At 41.3% G+C, this 23,190-nt stretch overlaps 1 protein-coding gene across 8 annotated transcripts; it reads left to right on the top strand.

Annotated features, from left to right (window-relative positions):
- The first annotated feature begins 8,925 nt into the window (after nucleotides 1-8,925).
- On the top strand, nucleotides 8,926-22,487 carry TSEN2 (tRNA splicing endonuclease subunit 2). 8 transcript variants are annotated; one of them, XM_083429205.1, is made up of 13 exons: nucleotides 8,951-9,072; nucleotides 10,232-10,344; nucleotides 10,640-10,861; nucleotides 11,571-11,652; nucleotides 12,357-12,393; nucleotides 13,688-14,135; nucleotides 14,616-14,693; nucleotides 15,708-15,758; nucleotides 17,125-17,263; nucleotides 19,067-19,103; nucleotides 19,581-19,692; nucleotides 21,128-21,217; nucleotides 22,377-22,487. In XM_083429205.1, exons 3-13 carry the CDS (start codon nucleotides 10,673-10,675, stop codon nucleotides 22,434-22,436), a joined length of 1,323 nt encoding a protein of 440 aa, XP_083285331.1. In that variant the 5' UTR covers nucleotides 8,951-9,072; nucleotides 10,232-10,344; nucleotides 10,640-10,672; the 3' UTR covers nucleotides 22,437-22,487. The 8 variants fall into 8 exon arrangements, 7 of the variants coding, with proteins under 7 accessions (XP_083285334.1, XP_083285330.1, XP_083285335.1 ...); XR_014508483.1 differs by lacking the exon at nucleotides 10,232-10,344 and having other exon boundaries at nucleotides 8,926-9,072; nucleotides 17,125-18,271; XM_083429208.1 differs by lacking the exon at nucleotides 10,232-10,344 and having other exon boundaries at nucleotides 8,926-9,072; nucleotides 10,640-10,816.
- The last annotated feature ends 703 nt before the right edge of the window (nucleotides 22,488-23,190 follow it).

Here is a 23,190-nt window from a genome sequence, read left to right as displayed (position 1 = left end):
TGGGGTGGCCTGTAACAACATTCATTCAGACAGCGTCTTAAGACCTATTTGTTTCGGCTTGTCTGTGGAGCACAGCAGGAGTAACACGGTTTATACAATGTCATATTGATTATCATTGTATGTTGTATGTTCTACTTTTGTTTTTAATCCTGTATTTTTATTGTCAGCCATCCTTGGCACTCATGAGATGAAGGGTGGAGTTTAAATAGTGGTGATTATGGTGTTGATAATGAACTCCCTCCCCACAGAGGTATCATTATGCAGTTTATGTCATACATTGAAAACAAACCTATTCACCCTGCCCTTTGGCACCTGAAATATATATGCTTAGGATCCACCCTGTTCTCTTGGTTGTCATTTGCTTTCAACTAATTTTAAGATGGTATTTTTTTTAAAAAAATTATTATTATTTTCATTAGATTTATATACCACTCTTCCTCAGAAGATCTCAGGGTCATTCAGTCAGGTGGAAGTGGGGATGGAGCATCCAAAACAGAAATAGGTTCCACCTCTTCTACATCTACTCCCAGTTTGTCAAACTGTGGCTAATTCAGATTAGAGATCTTAACGATACCTCATGACTAATCAGGCAGTCAATCAATTCAGTAGCACAATATGTGTCTTAATATGATGAGCTGCTCTGGCAAGAGTGACAGCATTCAGTTTCTGCCACCTACACTCCCTGTCTATCTTTATTTTGCTTTCCTGCATTTGTAGAAGGAATTTCTTTGCCAGCCATCAATCCGAAGAGGGGTAAAAATAAGCTTAATGCTTTATTTTATAATGAGACTTTGGCCTGAAGGAAGTTTATTTTTATTTCTATAGGTCCTATTCAGTGCTTTTATATATATAGAAAAAAAAGGTGCCCGTACCACAAAGTTGTTATAGTAAGTGCCACACTATTAACAGGGGGGAGGTGCCAGAACTGGTACCCTTGAGTACCCCCAGAAAAAGAGCATTGGTATCACATCTTCCGATAGACTCCAGAGAGTCCCTTCTGCTGGTTTTCCTTTATACATAGCCATTATACTGCTAACTTAATTCCAACATTTGTGAGTTATCCAGAATCAGAGCTTCCTTCCCAGGAATAAGTTCCTGGGTTTGTATCACTCCCACAGAACATGTGGTTGCCATCGAAGGGGTTGCATTGGAAATAATGTAGCAGGAGTTTCCCAGTTTTAAGGCTTCTCCATTCACAGGAAAAAACATCTAACCCTACAAGTAATGATGAGAAACCAGACACTCACTGCTCTTGGAATTAACTGAATAAAGTTCACTGAACTAGTTCAAAATCTCTGAACTGCACCTGGAAGCAATTATTAATTGCCAGATGAACTAAAGCTGAATTGAGTTCATTTGGGGGTAGAATACTGAATGAATCTTCACATTTATTCCCTTCTCCTTCCACTTCCCCACCCCTAAGCAGGAGGGCCAGGCTCTTAGCTTTCATTTTAAAAAAATGTTAGTCAATCATACATTTATAAGGAAAGTTAGAAAGCAAAACATGGAGGCAACGTTCTATGGCTTACTAGGAAAATAAGGAAGTACTGCTATTGTAAAGGACACTTAGTCATTTAAATCTGAATATATTTTTCGCCACCACGAAATGATTCTTGTGAAGAACTACTTGCTTTTGTGTCTTAGGAATGACTTTGATGCTTATTTAAATGGCAAGTTATGCGAACTTTCAAAGAAGTGTTAGCTTAAAATCTGAGTAGATGTTGAACCTTCTTGACGTGAATGAGGTGTATTTGAATTTGCATTTTAGGGAGGCTTTAAAAAGACTATTGGAAATTGGAGAGATTACAGTTTGGAAATGAAGAGGAAGCAGACTAGAGAAAAATAATTGATGAACCAAGAAATGAAAATTGTCAGGGAAGAATGTGAAACCAGAGTGCTCAAGAATAAGGGACGAGTGGCTTACTAGTTTATGAGAAACAGTTGTTTGCATTTGCTTGCTCATAAATGTATTTTAAATAAACAGATCACTTCCTAGTATAGGCCTTGGCGTGCAGCATTTTACGGTTAAAATAATAAAAAAGGGAATATTAAGCTGCTGGTATGTCAAATTTAACAAAGGAACAGCAAACCTTTTCCTGTTATGAAAAAAAAACGGAAAGAAAATGTTAAAGTTTCTCAAGAGGATGTTTTTAAGTTTATTTTTGTTTGAAGAAAAGACAACATGTGTTTGGCAGAAAATTAGGGGGTTTTTTTGCTTTCGTTCCATTTAAGAATGTGATGATTTAGGGCATTATCCCATCTTTGGGAGAGTGAAGGATCATAATTTGGGAAGCCTCTTAATTTTTTGTACATTTCAGACAATAAACAGGCACCAGGTCAACATGAATCTTAAGCATGTGCCAGATTCATAACACTGTAGACAATGGATCTATTAAAAGAAAGGCCCATTAAAACATTTATTTGATTGCTGTACCTTGCTGAATCAGGTCCATGCATTGTTTTTAAAATTCCTGCAGAAAAGAAAAGACCAGAGGCCAATTTTATTCTGAGGTAAAAGGAATGCAACTTGAAGAGCTTTTCGGCCAATGCTGAACTGACGCCAGAAATTTATATTGCCATTTCTTAAATCAACTTTTTATTCTATTCTGATCCTTAATTGCCTCTCAAGTATGTTTCCATCCTTACTGCTAAATTTCTAGCCCATTCACCAGGTTTGGTTCAGAGCTAAGGTAACAGGAATCTCATTGTCTTATTGAAAATGTTTCTGTGAAGTTTGGGGCTTGTTCTAAAGCAACTGAACCATCCTTCTAGTTTCATAGATTTTATAGAATCATAGAGTTGGTGAAAAATCTGCTCAAGGACTATTTATCAAATACAACTGTCAGGGCTCCTCCAGACTTGCTTACTGAGAATTCATCCTGATTTTCTTGCACAAACATTGCATGTAGGTTAGGCAATGTCTAGTCTTTATTCAACATTCATTCTCATTTGTTTATGGGGAGGTACGTATGCTATCCTGATTTGCTTGTTTGGTGGTTGTAGGTCTTCAGTCATTTAAGCCACGCTTTTTAGTGCATTTCCCCATCACTTTCCTACCCTTTAATCCACGTTAATTGCATAAACCTACATTTTTCAACATGTGATTGAATCCCTTTCACAAAATAATGGCTGTCTGGAGGCAACCTTCGGCAAATGGGTGAGCTCCAAGGGCAAATTTAGATCACATGCAGCCTTTTAGAAAACCCAGTGCTATGTATTTCAGGTTTCTCAGTCTCGCCCAATTTGCAACCTCCAGCCCATGCAGCTAACAGTAATGCAGTTGGAGATCCTGGCATGTATCAATCACACAGTGGGGACTGCATTACCGTCCATTTGTCTAAAATTGCCGCAAATAATGGCTTTCTTGCACCTTTTTTAAATAAAATGAGTGGAGATGGTTAGGCACACAAGTTTTGGGGGCTATTAATTACATATCGATCGGTCATAAATTCTGAACGCCTGTCCTTTTGAAGAGGTTGGAAGGAAGAATAGGATCAAGGGCGAAAGTAACAATGTCAGATTCCCATCTTTCTGCAGTGAGAAAGTGCAAACGAGGACCTTTCCCCCTCCTCACTCTGCCGCAATTTGTAGCATCATAACAATGGGCTATGCTGCTTCCATATGTTCCAAGTGAGGATTATACCAGGCAGCAGAAGGGTGTCACAACTGAGACACAGCAGGTTGGGTACATGACTTCAAAATGACACTGGCCTGCAGTTAAAGTCTAGTGTGGACCTGTCCCAAGAATCAAACATTCCTTTGATGTTGCTGGTTTTACAAGTGTAATCAGATTGAGGCTATTCCTGGAGTTTTGTGTGATATTTAATGCCATTCATTAATAAATAACTTGGCGTGCCTCACCTTGTGTTGACATTTTCAACAGGCTATAAAACCTTGGAACGGCTCTGCAGGAAAATGCAGTCTTAATTCAGAGCCTTCTAACAAAATTTGCTAAAATGTGGACATCTAGTGGCTCCACCTATTATTGCAGTCTTCTTTCAACATGCAACGTATTGACAATATTGAGAATTGATTTGCAGCTGGGAGTCTTTGCTTGTTTTTTCCTCATTGGCTCAGTGGATAAGCAGGGTGTGGTGGTTATTATAGCACTGCTTGAAGGACAGAAAGTACTGTACCATTTAAGAACCGCCCTGCAGAACAGATCAATGCTGCAGAATTATTATTTTTAATACTCATCTCAGAGATATGCAAAGAGAGATTCAATGCCAAATGCAGACACCCATTTATTAGCAGCAGCTAACCAATCACAGGACAAGGCTGTGCTGAAATAACAGCAGCAGCTCCCAGTTCAGTTGTAGGCATAATTTAAAGTGCTGGTTTTAACCATTAAAGCCCTTGACAACTTTGCTCCAGGTGATCGTAGGAACTCTGTTCCAGGGATACCTGGTAGACCAGCTCCAACACTGCTTTTAGGAAACTGATAAAACTTTTTTATTCCATCAGAAATTTCGGGGGAGGAGACAGTGAACCAGATTAAATTTCAATAATTGAGGCCATTTTATTTGCTGCTCAAATTATGATTCTAATTTTTTAGAGTTTGTTTTTGTGACTGTTGAAATTATTGTGCAATGTTATGAGCCTTCCTGAGGACTCTACAGAGTTATGGGGTGAGATATTTTGGCATATAAACTATACATAAGGTATAGAATCTACACTTTAGAACTCCCTGCCTATAAACTTTAGCCAAGCTCCTTTGCTGTACTGTTTATGGCACCTGCTTAAAACATTTTCGTTCCCATAAGCCATTTAGACACGTAGTTGTTGACATGTTTTGTCCACTCTGTTTCAGTTAAAAACAACCTATTCTCATTCTCAGTCCAATTCAGTGCACATATTTCTATAGCCCACTGCAATAAAACTATGGGGAAGTTAAACTATTGTCAAATCTGACCTGGATAAATAAATTCATATTTTATGCCTTCTGCCATTGACAGTTCTGCAGGGGAATGTAATTACCCTTGACAATGGCTTTTATTACTTTGGAAGGAAGCAAACTCATGGCATAGAGGTCAGTGAACTGCCGTCAGCCTAAACTGAATTTGTTGACACATGTCTATTTCCAGCAACAAGTGGGCACTTAACATTTTAGTACTTACAAAATCAGATTAAATTGCTAAACTTACTGTATCTAAAACAACTCCAGCTTATCATTTTCCAAGGCATTTCAACAATAGGGAGAAGGGTAGCTCTGACCTGTAGGACAGCAATCCTGACACCTATTCAGAATAATTATCCCATTCTCTGAAAATAGCTAGTTGTTATTAGTACAGCTGAAAAAAAATACTTCCGGGTTAGAGAGAGAAAAGCCATGTCCTCCTTTCTTTTCCCCTCCCCTCCCCCATCTGTGAGGAAGGGGTAAAAAAAATATATGCTGAAAATGTCCCATTTTGAAAGCCTTTGCTTTTTTCAGTTTCACAGATTCATGAATTGCCAAAGTGGTAAGTATTACTGCTATTTTTCATGGTTTTAGAGTGATGCACGTTATATTCACATCACACATTTAAAGCACATGGCTTACCTCCCAAATAATCCTGGGAACTGTAGTTTATTAAAGATGCTAGGAACTGAAGCTCTGTGAGAGGTACCGGTAAATTACTGTTGCATGTCATCCCAATCTCCAAGCAGTGCGAGGTTCTAGGAGTTCCAGTCAATGATCCAAGGTTCGCTTTCCTTTGAATGAGGGACAGTGGAGACTGTGATCTTTAGGATATATGGTTTATTTACACCTATATAGAGCCTGAGCCTATGGTGGAAGGGCTCACAACATTAACATTCCAAGAAGGTTGTGTTTCGCCTATACCCAAATCTTGGATTACAGAATCAGGCATGGATTACAGCATCAGGCATGGATTACAGCATCAGGCATGGCTGTGGCTCTCAGCTGCCTAGCCTGCTTCTAGCTCTCACACACAACTCTGGCTTTTGTATTTCTAACTAACAAACAGTTAAGGGAGCAGCATCCAACCATTTGCTTTCTGGCACATGGCCACTTCCTTTGCTATCTTAATGACCTATACATGAGCCATTACTAAGAAGTTTGTCAGCCATTACTAAGAAGTTTGTCAGACTATTTGAGCGATTGAATCCTTGTTGGATCCAGGAATTAGAAGGGCCTCAGGCATGCAGCCTATTCCACCCCCCCCAACAATACAGTTCCCATGATTATTTTGGGGAAGCTGGGTGCTTTAAATATGTAGTGTGGATGTGACCAGATATGCTATTTAAAAAATAAAAAATAAAGCTCCCCTCAAAAATTAGCTTTAAAATGGCTGGGATAGTGGAGTTACATATCATCAACAATATCTAGATCTCTATGGTCGGAGCAGGGGGATAAGAAAGTTTATGAAGCAAAATTGACTATGAAACTAAGAGGAAGAGACGACAACTAATTTAAGGAAGAATGGAAGATGTTTATTGCATATTTACAGAAGCAATGTACACATTAGCAGGGGACGCGGGTGGTGCTGTGAGTTAAACCACAGAGCCTAGGACTTGCCGATCAGAAGGTCGGCAGTTCGAATCCCCACAACGGGGCGAGCTCCCGTTGCTTGGTCCCTGCTCCTGCCCACGTCAAAGTGCAAGTAGATAAATAGGTAACGCTCTGGCGGGAAGGTAAATGGCGCTTCTGTGCGCTGCTCTGGTTTGCCAGAAGCGGCTTAGTCATGCTGGCCACGTGACCCGGAAGCTGTACACCGGCTCCCTCGGCCAGTAAAGCGAGATGAGCGCCGCAACCCCAGAGTCGGTCACAACTGGACCTAATGGTCAGGGGTCACTTTACCTTTTAAGATTACTTGTAATTTTGTTATGGATGGATAATAGGGATCTTAATAGGTTAAAATTTAATAACAGACATGCAGTATGTTGATAAATAATAGAACCAAGGAAGGGATTAGAGGGAAGTCAATTTGTTTTGCTTTTGTATTGTTGTTTTTATTTTTGTTATTTTTGGAAAATCAATAAAATGTTACTTTAAAAATATATATAAGATTAAGTTTATCAAGCAGTAATACTATACACAATAGGAAAGTCCTATCTTGTCATAGAATCTTGAGAGTTGGAAGGGACCTCAATGGTCATCTAGTCCAAGCCCCTGCAATGCAGGAATCTCAGCTAAAGCATCCATGACAGATGACCATCCAACCTCTGCTTTAAAATCTCCAAGCAAGGAGAGTCCACCATGTGTTGTGGGAGTCTGTTCCACTGCTGAACAGCTCTTACTTTCAGAAAGTTTTTCCGGATGTTTAGTTGGATTCTTTCTTGTAACTTGAAGTCCTACCCTCCAGAGCAGGAGAAAACAAGCATGCTCCCTCTTCTGTGTGACAGCCTTTAAGATATTTGAAGACGGCTATCATATCTCCTCTCAGTCTCCTCTTTTCCAGACTAAACACACCTAGCTCCTTCAAGCGCTCCTCATAAGGCTTGTCAGTTGCCAAAGAATCCACAGAGCGGCCTATGCCGAAAAGCAGACTCCTCCAATAAGCAAATGTAAGAAGTGCTGGTTTTGTTTTTCAAATACCGGTACCTTTAAACCAGCACTCATTTTGCCCTACACTGCACATCGCTCTTTAACCGACATGGTTGAACAGGTTGATGTGGAGAAAGAAGAGGGAACTCCCTTGGGAAATGGAGGATTCTTAAACTTAGCTGCCACCTTTCAAAAACAAGATCTGCGACTTCTGCCACAGAACAAGAGGAAGCGAGAAGAGAAAAGGAGCATGAACACTGATGCTGCCATTCTTTTACACCCAGTACTTAAGAGCAGACACGCTATCCCATGGGTAGGCAACCTAAGGCCCGGGGGCCGGATCTGGCCCAATTGCCTTCAAAATCCAGCCCACGGACAGTCCAGGAATCAGCGTGTTTTTACATGAGTAGAATGTGTGCTTTTATTTAAAATGCATCTCTGGGTTATTTGTGGGGCCTGCCTGGTGTTTTTACATGAGTAGAATGTGTGCTTTTATTTAAAATGCATCTCTGGGTTATTTGTGGGGCCTGCCTGGTGTTTTTACATGAGTAGAATGTGTGCTTTTATTTAAAATGCATCTCTGGGTTATTTGTGGGGCATAGGAATTTGTTCAATTTTTTTTTTCTTCAAAATATAGTCCACCCCCCCCCCCACAAGGTCTGAGGAACAGTGGAGCGGCCCCCTGCTGAAAAAGATTGCTGACCCCTGCGCTATCCTATCTACATTCATGCGGGAGCAAAGCCCACATAGCAGACGTGTCCAGGATTGGCACAGTCTGGGGCACTTTGGAATAATGTGCAACAGAATCCCACACTTCTCAGGCGCAAACCCCACCCTCTTCAACGGGGGCTTATTCTCAGGTGAACAGGCGATGGGGTTGCAGCCTACAGTCTTCAGGCACCAAGCGAGTGGCCCTTTCCAGAATGCCCCCCACCCAACCGCTTGGGAATCAACTTCCGACTGGGGCAGGGAGAGGAGTTCCAAATTCTTAACACTTTTCCCATCACAAAGGTAGAAAGATTACACAACGCATGCGTTTTCTTTCCCCCACCCCCGCCCTCCTTACGCGTTGCCGATTGGCTGCGTAGTTTTCGATTCGCCCTATTGCCACAGCGCAACGAGCGAACGTTACGACGTTCCTATATGTAGACCTCCGGTTCCCAATCGCAGCATGAAGAGTCTGCCATATGCGGGGAAACGATAGCTGGGATTAGTGCAAGAACCGAAGAACGACACGCTGAACGTTAGAGGCTTCCTTGTTAGGGTAGGACTTTGGAAGAAACAGCTAAAGAGAGAGACTCACTCAGTGAGCAGCATTGCTTAAATAAGCTTGATGATGGCCATTTTACTTGAAAGTCTGAATTTAAGGCAGCTCCTCGTCTACTCTTGCTTCACATATGGAGGACGCGAGTAAGAACCGGAAGTGATGGTTACATGGCACGCTTTGTTTTATTTTTGCCTCTTTGGAAGCAAGAGGCCTTTCCTCCTTCCGAGGCGGAGGAGCCCTTTCTGCATGTGCGGCGGGGGAAGAGCCGCTTGGGTCCTTTCCGCTGCTCGGGTTCAGTTCGCTGCTAGTGGCCAGAGAGGTGCTTTGGTTAACCTTCTTTGCAAGAGGGAAGAAGAGCCAGCCAGTTAACTGCGAGCTTTGTGCGGGGAGCTGTCAAGAGCTTTTTCTCCCTCCCATTTGTCTCTTAGGCAGAACTGGAGCTTGGCTGTGCATTGCAGGGGGTTGGAGTAGATGACCCACAACCTACACAAACCCTCCCGCTTCCAGAGCCCTCTGGTTGGGTGTGCTTGTACCGAGGAGGGTGTCCCTAGTGTACAGCGTCCCTCTTTGCCTTTTATCCTCAGGAAAGGGAGAATGGGAGAGAGGGACTCAAACATCCTGGGATCCTTCTGTGTCCTCTCTCTCTCCCCAAGTCCAAAGGGGCCACTGCTTTCTTTTGCTGGTAATTTTTATTATATACTTTAGAGGAGGCATTATTTTGCTGGGCAGGTGCTCAGCATGCCTGCCACTTTCCCACTTTAAAAAAGCCTCTCTGGGTGACTTACAAGGTAACTGAAACCATCAAGAGAACAAATAACCTATTATAAATTTCTGCACAGTTTTTGAATTAAATTAGCACAATAAAAACCCAGAGTTGGCCAATCTCAGAAATATGGCAGAGCCAGATAAGTCTTCAGCATCTCTAAAAATTTCAGTGGAGTGGGTCTATATTGGGAGAGAATTATATAATTTATTAATAATAATAATAATATAAAGGCACCACCACAAAAAAGGCAGGTCGGTCATGCCCCAATTGGTGATGGTGGAGGCACTGGCACCCAAAGAAGTGTGTCTCCAGCTAATTATTCAGGGAAGGGAAAATAATGGAAGACAGTAATTCTTTATGCAGCATGCCAAAATGTACTTTACTCAAAAGCTGTCTTTGTGTGATAACATCTTTTTGTGGGTGTGGGTAAAGGCAAGGCAGGAGTTGGAGCTTAAACTACCACCACTTTTGGGGACTGCCAGTCCCTGTTGAGAAGAACTATCAAGGTACCCCATGGCGAAAAACATTTTTCAGTGTAAAAACAACTAAATGAATACACAAAGAAAGCTCAAGAAAATGAGTTAAGACACTTGGTACAGAAGAGAGTGCAAACACTCCCAGAGTCTTTCCCCAATATGTGTGTTGTAATTTTGTTTGGTTTTAGCACTTTGAGTTCCTGATAAAATACTACCGTCATATTCTACCCTTTCAGTATTCCAGCTCTTAGAGTCTTCCAGTGTGTTAAGCCTTTTTGGCCTGTGTAACCCAAGGTGAATAGTTTACAAGGCCAGGTACTACCTCGCTGCTCACCAAGAAGTAACCCCAGTAAGTTGTCTTGCGTTAAAATGGAATAACAGATGGGAAGAGGCTGTTTCTGCAGGAATATTAAGACCATGAATCCCATGAGTTACTGTGTATGTTTGAAAATCAAGGCATGAGTATATATATTTCCAGAAAGCGTTTGAGTTGGTGTCCTGCTTTTATGCCACTGAAATCAATTGTTCTGACCAATTCAAGGGAAAGAATGTTACTTTAATGGTTCATCAAGCATACCTAATAAGTGTCTGACTTTAAAAAATATTTCACAAGTTTTTCTTCCCTTTCTGTTCTTTGTCCTTAGATGACTGTTGTTAAAGTAGAAGGATAATACAAAATGGCAGAAGCAATTTTCCACCCCCCAAGAAGGAAGAGAAGAGTATATGAATCATATAATTCTCCGTTTCCTATTTCTTCCACCGGAGAGGGAATTCACGGAAGAGATTTCCAAATATGCCAGGCTGAAATTATAAATAACAATGTAATTGTGAAGAATCCTGAAGATATAGAACACCTATATAGTATGGTATTCTTGACTTTTGTTTATCTGTCTAATGCATGACACTTCTGACATTGAAAAGATTCACCTTGGTTGCCAACACAATGGATTTTTAAAAATGTAATTAATATTCCAAGCCAAATAATTGTCAATCTAGTTAAAATACTCTGTGTGTGTGTGTGTGTGTGTGTGTGTGAAGGCGTGAGGTGGGGAGGGGCAAATCAGTCAAATAATCACATGGGTCCTGTATTTCTATATGGAATGGTAGAGAAGGCATCAACAGCAAAATAAGGTTTATATTCATGAGCACTATACTGTAGTGGATTGTGTGTTTCATAGAAACTCGCTAGTGTGTGCTTCTCTTTTAAAGCCATCCCTGCTGGTGGCCCTCAATACATTTTGTGGGAATGAATTCAATAGCTTTTAAGCACCATATGCATATTTATTTTGCCTGTCCTGAATCTTCCAACACTCAGCTTCATTGGAAGTCCACAAGTGTTATGAGAGAAGGAGAAAACCTTTTCCTAACCCACTTTCTCCACATTACATAGAAGATAACTTGTCTTCAGCACCAGAGTAACTGCTCTCAGAGAGCTTGTGTTTATTGACTGACTTTCATACATGCTGGAAGCTTTCTAGTTTAAAAAGATACGACAGTGTGTGTGATCAATGACACAAAGAATATCAAATGCACAACTGTGGAACTGTTGGTAACACAGAGGTTTCATTTTTCTAGGGATTTTTTGGGAAAGGTATTCTTTCCAGAAGTCGGCCGGAATACAATATTTCAGATCCTATGTTGGTTGCTAAGTGGCAAGGTAAGCTAGTCTGAAACTGAATTAAAGGCATAAAGTGTGCATAATGAACTCTTTTGATTGGCTCAATTTTTGGTCCTTAAACGCTTAAGGGCCTGGAAAACAGCATTTGCAGACACAATATTGCAGCAAAGGTTGTTTGGATTCCTCTTATGCAGAGAGGGTGGCCAGGAAGACAGATATATTTTTCTGCAGGCATCTTAGTATGAATGCATTATTTGAAGCAAAATCCAAACTGTCAGTACAATGCTATCCCCCTTTCCACATAGATAGCTTGGGGAGGTAGGGGGAACAGGGGAGAAAAAATGGCCCATAGATGTCTCTCCATCACTTCCACTAGTGGAGATAAGCGCTGCTGATGGGGCAGGGAGCAAGGCTGTGCCACAACGGCTACCCACGTTCCACCCTAGTGAATGGAAAGCTACCAGGGCTAACAGCTTTAGATCCAAAATTGCATGGATTCCCTGAGGCGTCCCATTCTTTGTTCCCTTGTCTATGCCAGCCTGGAGCTGCCGCACAAAAAAAGGGGACATCTCCTTTCAGCCTTCTGCCCAGAAAGCAGCAGGACTTTGAACGTGGAGGTACATCTGCTGATCCACTCCACTTTGCTGCTCCCAGCCGGGGTTTGGGTTGCCCTGTGTGTTAACTTTCCAATACTTTGAATATTTGTGCAGAATCAATAGCTAACAATTCTGCTTTTATTGCAGATGTCGGGTTAAACATGCCGATAATCTCATCGAAAAAGTAAGTGCAGTTCCCCCCCCCCTTTTTTTTTTTTTTTGCTGTGTCTGAAGCTTGAACTGCAGTTCCTTGGTACCAGGGAGGTTCAACTAGCACCTTCATTATACACCTTTGGGTGCCAGGCGAAGATGTTCCTCTTTAACCAAGCCTTTGGCTGATTGACATCCGATGCCCTTTTAAATCTGTTGTGGAAGGGAGGAGGCGTTATTGGTTTGTTTTTGTTCCTATTTTTGTTATGTACAGTGGTACCTCAGGTTAAGAACTTCATTTGTTCTGGAGGTCTGTTCTTAACCTGAAACTGTTCTTAACCTGAGGTACCACTTTAGCTAATGGGGCCTCCCGCCGCGCAATTTCTGTTCTTATCCTGAAGCAAAGTTCTTAACCCGAGGTACTACAGTCGTGCCCCGCAAGACAAATGCCTCGCAAGACGGAAAACCCGCTAGACGAAAGGGTTTTCCGTTTTTCAATGCGCTTCGCAGGACGAATTTCCCTATGGGCTTGCTTCGCAAGACGAAAATGTCTTGCGAGTTTTGAGATTTTTCCCCCCTCCCCACCCCCTTTTTCTAAGCCGCTAAGCCACTAATAGCCTTTTAGCAGCTAATCCGCTAATCCCTTAAGCCTTTAATAGCCGCTAAACCGCTAATGGCGCTAAGCCGCTAATAGGGTTGCTTCGCAAGACGAAAAAACCGCTAGACGAAGAGACTTGCGGAACGAATTAATTTCGTCTTGCGAGGCACCACTGTATTTCTGGGTTAGCAGAGTATGTAACCTGAAGCGTATGTAACCCGAGGTACCATTGTACTTTGTGTTTTCTACATTGTAATTTTGTGCTGTGAACTGCCCTGGGATCTATGGGCATAGGGCAGTATACAAACTTAATAATTATAATAATAATAATAGTGAAATTGAAGTTTGTTAGGGGTGGCTAATGTGGGGCTTGAGGGTGCACATGGGTCTGCAGGGGGCTTTTCTGGCACATGTAGGGGCCCCTCCCCCTGCTGAAATTAAGCACAAAAAGAATCATTTTTGTGTAGCCAACAGAAAAGGTCTTGGTGTGTGCTTGGTTGCAGGACGTCTTATGTGGTGCTAAAAACAGTTTCTCCCATTTGCAAGTGTGTCCGCAGGCCTCGGAAAGATTGGCAACCCCTGATTTAAGTACTAGCATTCCGAAAGTGAGAAATGGGAGGCAAAGTTAAAAATAAATAAATAATCTGGCCTGCAAAGCAAACAAATAAATTTGAGATATAGTTAAGAAGCTGGCTACTTCAAATCTTCTGTGTTTCCTTTTTTATTCCAGGTACCAGCGTCATGTAGAATGGGCTAAAAGCCTCATGCGGGAGCAAGGACTGGATGACTTCACAGTTGATGCAGCCATTCTGAATTATACGCAGCCCGTTAATCTGAGAGAAGTTGAGCAAAATAGTGAGGCTGAGGAGACCATCAAGATGGAGACGGCTGAGGATGAGTCAAAGCATGTAGTGACCTCTTCTGAAACAAATGGGGATAAAGTAGCTGGCCTGGAAGGTGATCCATTTTTTGACCCACTAGCCGAGAATGACTCTAATGAATCAGATGTAACAGGATCTAAAGCTTTAGCTGAAAGACACTTGGCAAAACTGTGTCCAGTCAGTGTGCATCACAGCTGCAAGCCAGAAGATTGTATTAATCAAGACTATAATAATGAGTTTGTGTTAGTTCAAGAAGAGGAAGAAGAAGAAGAATCAAATTTATGTCTGAAAAAAGAGGTAAGAAATCACACGTAAGGTCACAATTTAGCCCATTGCTGTTTTTGGAGGGGCAACTTTTGTTAACAAATTATTAAAATAACATTTTGCCTTTTCAGCAACATATATCTGACAAAGGCATTAGGCGTAATCATTTATCCCTTTCTGCTGAAAGAAATCACTCAGCTGATCTGCATCAGCACAGTGTCATTTGAAAGCCATTATGGCATTTATGCAGTAAAGGCAGGTCAGTTTAACAAGCAAGTTGTGAATCTTGGAATTTCAGTTCTAAGGTTCTCCTGCCCACGGCACATTGGGACATGGGAGAAGATAAGCCGGTGCCATCAAACGAGGTGTGCTAAGCAGAGAGAAAAAATTATTAGGCATGTCAGAAGGAGATTTTATGGGAGAAAAGGAATACGAAGTATCTTGCTGGCAGGCTCTTAGCTTAGACTGTTATTGCTGCGTCTTTGTAACTTTGGTTTGCTACTTTTCTTGCAGTTAGTCAAAAAAGAAAGGTTAGTGTGCAGAAGGAATCCATTTAGGATCTTAGAATATTTGCAACTCAGTCTAGAAGAGGTAAGTTTGGAAGACTGTCATACTTAGTAATTTGCTAGTGTAAATATATAACTTTGGTATTTGCATGGTTTTTGTTTTTAAGAAAGTGTGGATAAATTTTGGAAGAGGAAAAATTAGAAATTCAGTCTTGCAGAATTCTGACATGATTGGCCTTTCCAGGTGCCTTTGTACTACTGGTCACTAGAACAGCCACATGATATTGCCCACCACTTGCTTCCAGTTGGATTCATATTTAATATGGCTCATAATTCTGATAAACTGTGATAGCTGCTATGGCTGTTGCAGCTCCTTTTTGACTCCTCCAGAGTCCCAGGCATTCCTTGATGGTCCTTAGGACGTCACTGCCCAAGTCCCTCCTCACTGCACAAATGATCATTTGTACCTCTTCTTTCATTTTGGGGAACTTGTTCCCTGCCATATCCCCTCCCTTTCTTCAGCAGTCCACTCCTCTTACCTAGCACAAACGTACACACTTCCTGGTGGTGATTTTTCTTTCTTTTAAGGACTGCTTCCATCCCAAGGCTAAGCTCTTTTCCCTTCTGTTGCTAGAATTGACAACACGAAGAATGAAAGTCATATTCTAGTGAAGGGTTTTCCCTCTCTCAAAAGATCCTGAATAATCCTGTTGCTCTTGCTCAGTTCCTCTGTTTTCAGTGGAATTTACTTAGGATAAACTCTTGAAGGATTATGCTCATTGGGTAGATGGACTGCAGCAAAAAAAATTGTTTGTCTGCTCAGAAGCAAGCATGTAAATGACTGCAACCTTGGATGTAAATGGGAGGGCTTTTATAATTATTATTATTTGAGGATTCAGCAGTCCTTGTTTGTACTGATGAGAACTTAGCTCCTATTATTTGATGAAAAGTATGATTGTGTGAGCAAATGCATTGTTTGACTTTTCCCACTTCCCTTTCCACCTCCCTACCGTTACTATGCAAAACATGTCGGTGCCAGTACTCTGTAATAATGTATATAACATACACAAAATAATTCTAACTACTGTTTGTTTTTTAGGCCTTTTTCTTGGTCTATGCTCTGGGATGTTTAAGTATTTATTACAATGAGGTAAGATGGTGCCTTTAGTCAATACAATACAAATCTTTATTACAGTCATAGACCAGCATAAAAAGGTGGGATACAGTCATTTGAAATCGGAAAAGCATTTTGGAAAGCTAAAAGGTATTAAAAGAGAAGGTGGATATAAAAGTCTATAAGAATTTAAAAGAAGCTAAAAGAAGGGATAGGAGGATTGGACGGGTGTGGAAGAGCATAAAAGGCTGATTTATAAAAGACTTTAACTATTAATTCATGGAGCACTCTGATATGTTCCTTAAATCTGGTTTGTGGCACAGGTCATCCTCCGATGAATTTTGAGCACTGCTGTGCAGAATCTAGCAACATTGTGTGTTGTAGCAGGATTGGTATCTGAGAGCAGCAGGGAGGTATAGAATTGCCCTATGCACCCTGGGTACTTATGAAGTAGTGGGGAAATCAGGCTAATACGAATGTCTCTGTAATACAGGCACTGGAGAAGGACATGCTCCACCGTTTCTATTTGTCCCGAGTCACAGGGACATTGTCTCCCGGGTAGTTAATCTTCCTGTATCGACCTTCAATGACAGCATGACATCGAGCCAGGGTAAAAGCCCTTCGGTATTTAGGGACTTCAAGTTTAGTTAGATATTCCATAGGGGAGACAAAGTACCTGGTGGATTCCTTGGCAGTAAAAGTTGGGAGTCCTGGCTAGATCCAATTGGTGGCTAGATCCAATTGAGTGCCTTTAGTCTGTAGTAGTAAGCTGTGTGTGAGTTAACCTGTTGCGTGTGTTGCTTGTTACCATAAAACAACAAACACTTTGTAATAGTTTCCAAGGCAACTTGCACCATGGGTAATTTTTCCTTCTCATATAATCTTATGTTCTCTGCATAAACGCAGACAGTCTTTGGTTACAATTCTGCATTAGTTGCGTATGGCCTTTGAACTCTGTGGGTTTTAATTCCCTGTGAACATGCATAGCATTGGATTGTAAGTTCCATTAATTTTAGGGGGCTTAAATGGGTATAACAGAGCTCAGGATTTTGTATAATGCTATGAGAATAAAGCTTTATCCTAAACTTTTTCTGCATTGTGTAGTTGAGTATACCGTTTGGTGTTCCATTTCTGACTGCTGAGTTCCCTAGACTAGATGCCCTGGAACCTATTTTTAATAGCTTTAGCTACACCACAGTTCAAAAGCTAGATGGCATTTATGCTTAGACTTGCATGACAAACTTCACATTTGGCTTCTGTCCTCTTTGTGCCTTCTCCCAACTTGAATAAAAGATAAAATACGCTGCTCTAGAAGTGGCTAAGATTGTTGACTTAGCTGCCAATAATAGTAGGTTGCTTTTGTACACTGTAATTATAGGAAAGCATCTGGTTGTGTTTTTAGGCACCTTTATCTATTCTGAAGCTATGGGAAGTTTTTAGCGAAGCACAACCCAAATTTAAGGCTACATACATGGCATATCACTACTTCCGTAGTAAAGGATGGGTCCCTAAAGTTGGCCTGAAATATGGGACTGACCTCTGTGAGTATTTTCCTTTCATTGATTATAGTTTGCAGTAGAGGCTGGTGCACACAATGCGGATCCAGTCCTTTTTATGTGGCGATGCACTGGCCCCTCCCATTTCCACAAGGACAGGTTTTCCAACTCATGGCCTGCAAGCACAGGCCATAAGTAGGGGATGGTGCAGTCAATTCCCAGGTAAGACCTGGGGACCAATTTTGACCTGCATGCGTTTGATGTTAGACATGCAGGCTAGAATTCATCTGTGCCATCCTCATAGTGATGGGCAGAAGCAAGACAGTGTGCTGGAAAGAGGGGTGGGCAGGTACTTTTGCATTCCCCCCCCCCCACATGATCACTAGATTGCTATCACCCAGACCGACCCATAGATAGCCTTTGTGGTATCGTTTTCCCCGTTACTTGATAACAAAGACCACTGGAGCAAATAGGGTTAGTGCAGATTGCACTGGAACTGTGTGATGAAATGGATATCTCAATGATGAAAGCTGGTGGAGCTTTCTGGGGTGGGGGATTGGCTCAGCTAATCGTCTCACAGTGCAGTTTGTCAGCCTGCTCCCCAACTTAAATAGGCTATTGCTCATTGTCTGGTTTGTTTGTGCAGATGTGCTGCCCATTCATTTGACTGTAGCTTCCTTGAATCTTGAGCGCTAATGTCTTGGTGTTCCCATTCTCTGTTGCCTCGTTTGAATAATAGATGTGCACACAGCAGTATTTTTTGAAAGAAATGTTTAATTGATGGCCTGCTGTCATCTGTAGGAGGGAAAAGCTTTTTACCATAGGCAAAAACGAGTCTGGTAATCTCCTGGGGGTGTTTATTGTCTTGTGGAGCACATTTAATATACAGAGCTCTTTACAGTCTTTCCTCAGTTCATCTCTTCCAGTTGCCCTTCAGGCCTATGAGCATGGGGAGTGAGACCCCAGCAATTTACCTGGGCAAGTCCTGGTGGGGATTTACCTCCCATAACCTACCCTCACCACCTCCTTTCTAAGAGGAACAGACCCAGCAAGGTATTGGCTTGCCTGAGCATGCAAGAAGATTAATTACACCACTGTCCCTCTCTGAACGCAAATGATGATAAAAGAATGCAACATTTTAAGCAATTAGTTTTCCCAATAAAAGAATGTTTCACTTCTCTTTTAGTCTGGGGGACCAACTTGCTGTTAATTACTATGGTAATCCCTTGGCAGCATCAACTGTGCTGCATTAGTTACTGCTCCAGAGTCCTCTTGGTCCACATTCAGTCTTTTGAGTGGAGCCAGTATGCTTTGGTTCCCAGGACCATTGGCAGCTCTCTTGAGTAAATAGCTCTGCACATTACGTCCCCAAATGCTGTGCATGCAGCTGTGACCTCCTCTGCGTGTGTTTTCCTAGACTGAGAACCTCATCTAGGAGCAGGTGCAACCTTGGTAAGATTGTTGGCAAGCAAGGGAGCAGCCGGAGGCTGGATTTAACCCATCTCTCTTGGAATAGATCACTCTGTGGCTGTTTTTAGATCCGTATGTGTTATGTTTGCTAGTTGACTTAGAGTGACATGTGTGGGGTTTTCCCCCCTGAAGGTGGCACTGTACAAGTAGTTAAAATATCTTTATTCGCAGTTACCCGATTAGGATTTTTATTTGTTGTGAGCAGCTTCAGCTCCCAACTGCGGTTAGAATAAAAACAAACAACCCTGATCCTATTATATTATGGTTTAGATTTTCAAAGCTGAGTAATGGGAAAGCCTACATTAATATGATTCAAAATGAAGAAAGTATGATTATTTCTAGTAAGCGCTTGTTTTGTTTCTTTTCTTCCCATTGCAGTGTTGTATCGAAAAGGTCCTCCTTTTTACCATGCCAGGTATAGCATTCAGATTTGGATATTACAGACAGACAGACAGACAGACAGACAGATATGCTTAAGTGTTATGCTTAATTCTTGCATCGTTAGCACTGAAGGAAACATGATTGCATTGGGAAGGGACAGGAGATTGACATTTTTAATAAGCACTCTGGGGTACAAAGCAAGTTTGAGTACAAGTTTTCCTTAGTGGACTCATAAGATATCTAACAGAGTGACTCTGGAAAGCAGCTTTGAGTTTGGGTAACTGGATGGCGGGCTAGACAAAATAGCCTGCAAGGTGGCTGTGTCTCTTGCTAAATGGTACACTTTAAAAGTATGAGAAACACACTTGTTGCTCTTTTTGTTCACTCTGCTAAAGTGAAGCTTCAGCTCTTAAGTAAATTTTAGCTGAGGACTAGTGGACTGTACCTAGTTTTTAAATGCCAGTTTCACCCCATCATCCTAAAAAAAGTTTCACTTTGCTTTGTCTTCCAGTTACTCTGTCATTGTGGAATTAGTTAACAGTGACTTTGAAGGGTCACCACACAGACCTTTCAGCTGGAAGTCTTTGTCTGGGTTGAACAGGACTACAGCAAATGTTTCCAAGGTAACACATAGACTCAGCTAAGCATTTCAAAGCTACAAGGAAAAGCATTGTGGAGCAAAGGAAAGGTGCTACAGTGGGGGGACAAAAAGAGATAATATGAAGATGTCAATTATAGCCATAAATAAGATAAATGAGATACTGATCAATTGATTTGATTGATCCTCCATGTGTGTGACCTATCCTGGGTTCAGCTGTGTTTCTTAGTGTCACCGAAGCCGCTTCAAGTATAGTCGTACCTTGGAAGTCGAAAGGAATCGGTTCTGGAAGTCCGTTCAACTACCAAAATGTTTGGAAACCAAAGTGCAGCTTCTGATTGGCTGCAGGAAGCTCCTGCAGTCAATCAGAAGCCGCGGAAGCCCCATCGGATGTTCAGTTTCCAAAAATAGTTCGCAAACCGGAACAGTCATTTCCAGGTTTGCAGCGTTTGGGAGCCAAAACATTCGAGAACTAAGCTGTTCAAAAACCAAGGTATGACTGTATTTGTATGGAGAACTCTTACAGTCTGGGCCATCTGCACCTTTTCTTATTCTGTGCTAGCCACTGATAAGAGACAGTTCAGGGAACTTCCCAAGTTTCAGGGAAGAGAGAAGAAACGCCCAATTCGAGTAATCAGGGTGTCTTAAGCCCTATGTGCTCTTATCTCAAAGTAAGGCCCAAAAAACATAATGGGACTTATTTCCAAGTAGAGAGGTGGAAGTAAGATTGCAGGGTTAGTGTACATACATGCTGAATTTCAAATTTCTAGCTTACGGGGAAGTACTTTAAATATTTCAAGTCAAGCACATTCAAATTTCCATTTTAACACTTATCTAGTAGCTGGGATGTGTTGGAATATTTGCTTATCAGTTTTCAACTTTTTATCTGAAACCTTACACATTTTAGTAACCTATCTAGAACACACTTATTTTATTTTGTCCTGCACAGCATTCTTTAAATGGGTATAACCCCCATTAGACACACTGGGAAGGGTACTTTTCTGGAAACATGCAACAGAGTAATAAGAACTGGAGATAAAGTACTTATGCCTAGTACTTCTGATTAGAGTTGCACATACATACAGACACAGACAGGTCTCTCATCGCTGCAATTTCTTGTGAAATTTCACTTCACAAACTTGAGTTTGAGGCTCTTTGGAGCTTCCCCCAATACAGCAAGAAGAATTGCCATAGGTAGAAATACAAATTGTGTCCACCGAAGCTTTCCACAAAGGAACCCTGGTCTTAGAATCGGGGAGCAAGCGAGTGACCTGTACATAGCCATCCAATTGCAGACCACACCCAATGTGATGACAATTTGAACCCAGATCTCTTTGATCCACATTCAGCGTTATATTCATTGAAGCCCATTTTGCCTTACTGCCACTACAGATGTAAAGAGCAAATCTTACACTACATGAATTTCGTACATTTTAATGGATATTTTTTTTAACCACCAGGAACTCATGTTCTGCTATTTGATTCGGCCACCTGATATGACTGCAAAAGAAATGTTGTCACCAGAATGTCTCAAAAGAATTAAAGTTCAGGTATGCAAGTCCTGCTCTGATTTGTTTTCTGAAGTCACTGACTGCCTTAAGGTATTCAGTTCTCTGGATAGAATGTAGACCATATTTTAATAATTTATTTTGTAATATTTGAACCTTTCCTAATTCAGTATATATATGTAGTAACTTGAGCTGGGTATACCACACATGGCAATCTGATTTGAGAACCTAGGGTTAATATCTGGGAATGCAGTAAACATATTTTTGCCTGTGCCTGAATTGTTAGAGTAATTGTTGAGCAATTGATTATTCGGGCTAATTTATATATCTCAAAAGAGCAGAATGAGATACATCATTTGCCTAACTTATGAGGCTCCTTCCTATAGATGTTACAGGAGCAATGAGGCATCTAGTTACATTGATATGCTTTCTATGCCATTTCAGTAGCAGGCGAATTCCTCTTGAAAAAGTAGTAATAAGAAGTAATGCTCTAGTGTGGTCAGAATCCTAGAAAACAGTACAACATAATGCCTAAGATTTGAAGTTTCTAATCCGACACTCCCAAAGGAACTTCAGGCACCTGGATCTTGAACATCAGACCACTATGCCACATAATACACCTCTTTCACTGATATGGGAAAGACAGGCGAAACACCAAAATCATATTGTGCATGGCTCAGGTCTTGGCATACTGAAAACAGAAGGTGTGCTGACGTAGAATCATAGAACTGCAGAGGTAAGAGGGATCCCAAGTGTCCTCTAGTCCAAACAGCTGCAATGCAGGAATCTCCATGACGGATAGCCATCCAGCCCCTGCTTAACAACCACCCGTGAGGCCACCACCTTCTGAGGGAGTCAGTTCCACTATGGAACAGCTCTTACCGCCACAATGTCTTCCTGGTATTTAGTCAGAATCTCCTTTCTTGAGTTAGGGTTAGAAATGTGTCAGAACAATAGAGACCAAAGTTATTTGTTTTTCCATTGGTTGTGTGTGAGTGATTGAGGGATAAGGACAAACAAGGGTGCTACTGTGGTGGACATGCATGTACGTTGATGAGCTGCTGCCTTATCCCAGTGGAAAGCCAAAAGGGCACTTCTGCTACAGTTAAATCATACTGGGTTAACTAGGGACAAGATCAGTGAAGAAACTTTTTTTCCATTTATACCTTTTTAGTCGTCAATAATCAATGACTTTTTTTAGGAATTGATTCTAAACCGTTGGGTCTCATCCCATGAGCGCAGTGAACAAGAAGAGCTGTGATAAAATGGATTGTGGAAACATGACAACAAAGTAAATAAAATGTCAAATGTTTACTCTTGTAGAGCTGTCTGTGCATGTTGCATTACACATACATACATACAGACAAACACACAGAGTTTTTGTTTTGTTTTTAAATTAAAACCTAGATGGATACTGACAGATATTCTCTGAACCCCCAAAATGTATTTTCTGTAGTTAAGTTTTTACCTCAATATTCAGTACATTTTATTTTATTGCTATGGCTAGTGGCTGATGCAAATAAGATTCTTCTTCTTCTGAATCTATTTTGTCCATGGAGAACATTAAATTTGTGTTCTTGGTCCACCTTGTCTTGATATTTCTGTGAACTTTAGCCATTCTGCTACAGGTAATTAACCAAACTTTAGCTCAGGGATGGGCAAGTTATAGCTCTCCAGAGGTTGCTGGACTACAGCTGACTATTGGCCATGGTGTTGGGGACCAGCAATATGTGTAGAGCTACAGCTGCTCCACCCCTGCCTTAACTCCTGGTACATAGTTATAATTACTTTGGAAGCAAGAGGTGTTTGTAGAATGCAGATCAATAATGTTCAGAACGGTTTAGAGGAATGCCTGTTTACTCAGAGGTAAATCCCAGTGAGTTCAGTGGGGCTTACTCCACATAGGACTGTAGCACGAGTAAAACCGTGTTTGTTTCGAATCAGAAGCACACCTAGGATGTTTTCAGTTTTCTACCTACCATTCTTTGTAAACTAACATTGCTATAGAGTAAATG

This window comes from Podarcis tiliguerta, assembly GCF_965153285.1.
Source record: "Podarcis tiliguerta genome assembly, chromosome: 2".
NCBI classification, from domain to species: Eukaryota; Metazoa; Chordata; class Lepidosauria; order Squamata; family Lacertidae; genus Podarcis; species Podarcis tiliguerta.
The sequence above is the reverse complement of the archived record's forward strand: the minus strand, read 5'-3'. Positions and strand labels throughout refer to the sequence as shown.

Bases quoted from the DNA above. Each gene is read 5' to 3' on its own strand.
- TSEN2 (XM_083429204.1), top strand. From the start codon at position 10,673: ATGGCAGAAGCAATTTTCCACCCCCCAAGAAGGAAGAGAAGAGTATAT. The intron at 11,653-12,356 runs GTAAGCTAGTCT...CTTTTATTGCAG, and splicing joins GTTGGTTGCTAAGTGGCAAG to ATGTCGGGTTAAACATGCCG. The intron at 19,693-21,127 runs GTAACACATAGA...TTTAACCACCAG, and splicing joins CTACAGCAAATGTTTCCAAG to GAACTCATGTTCTGCTATTT.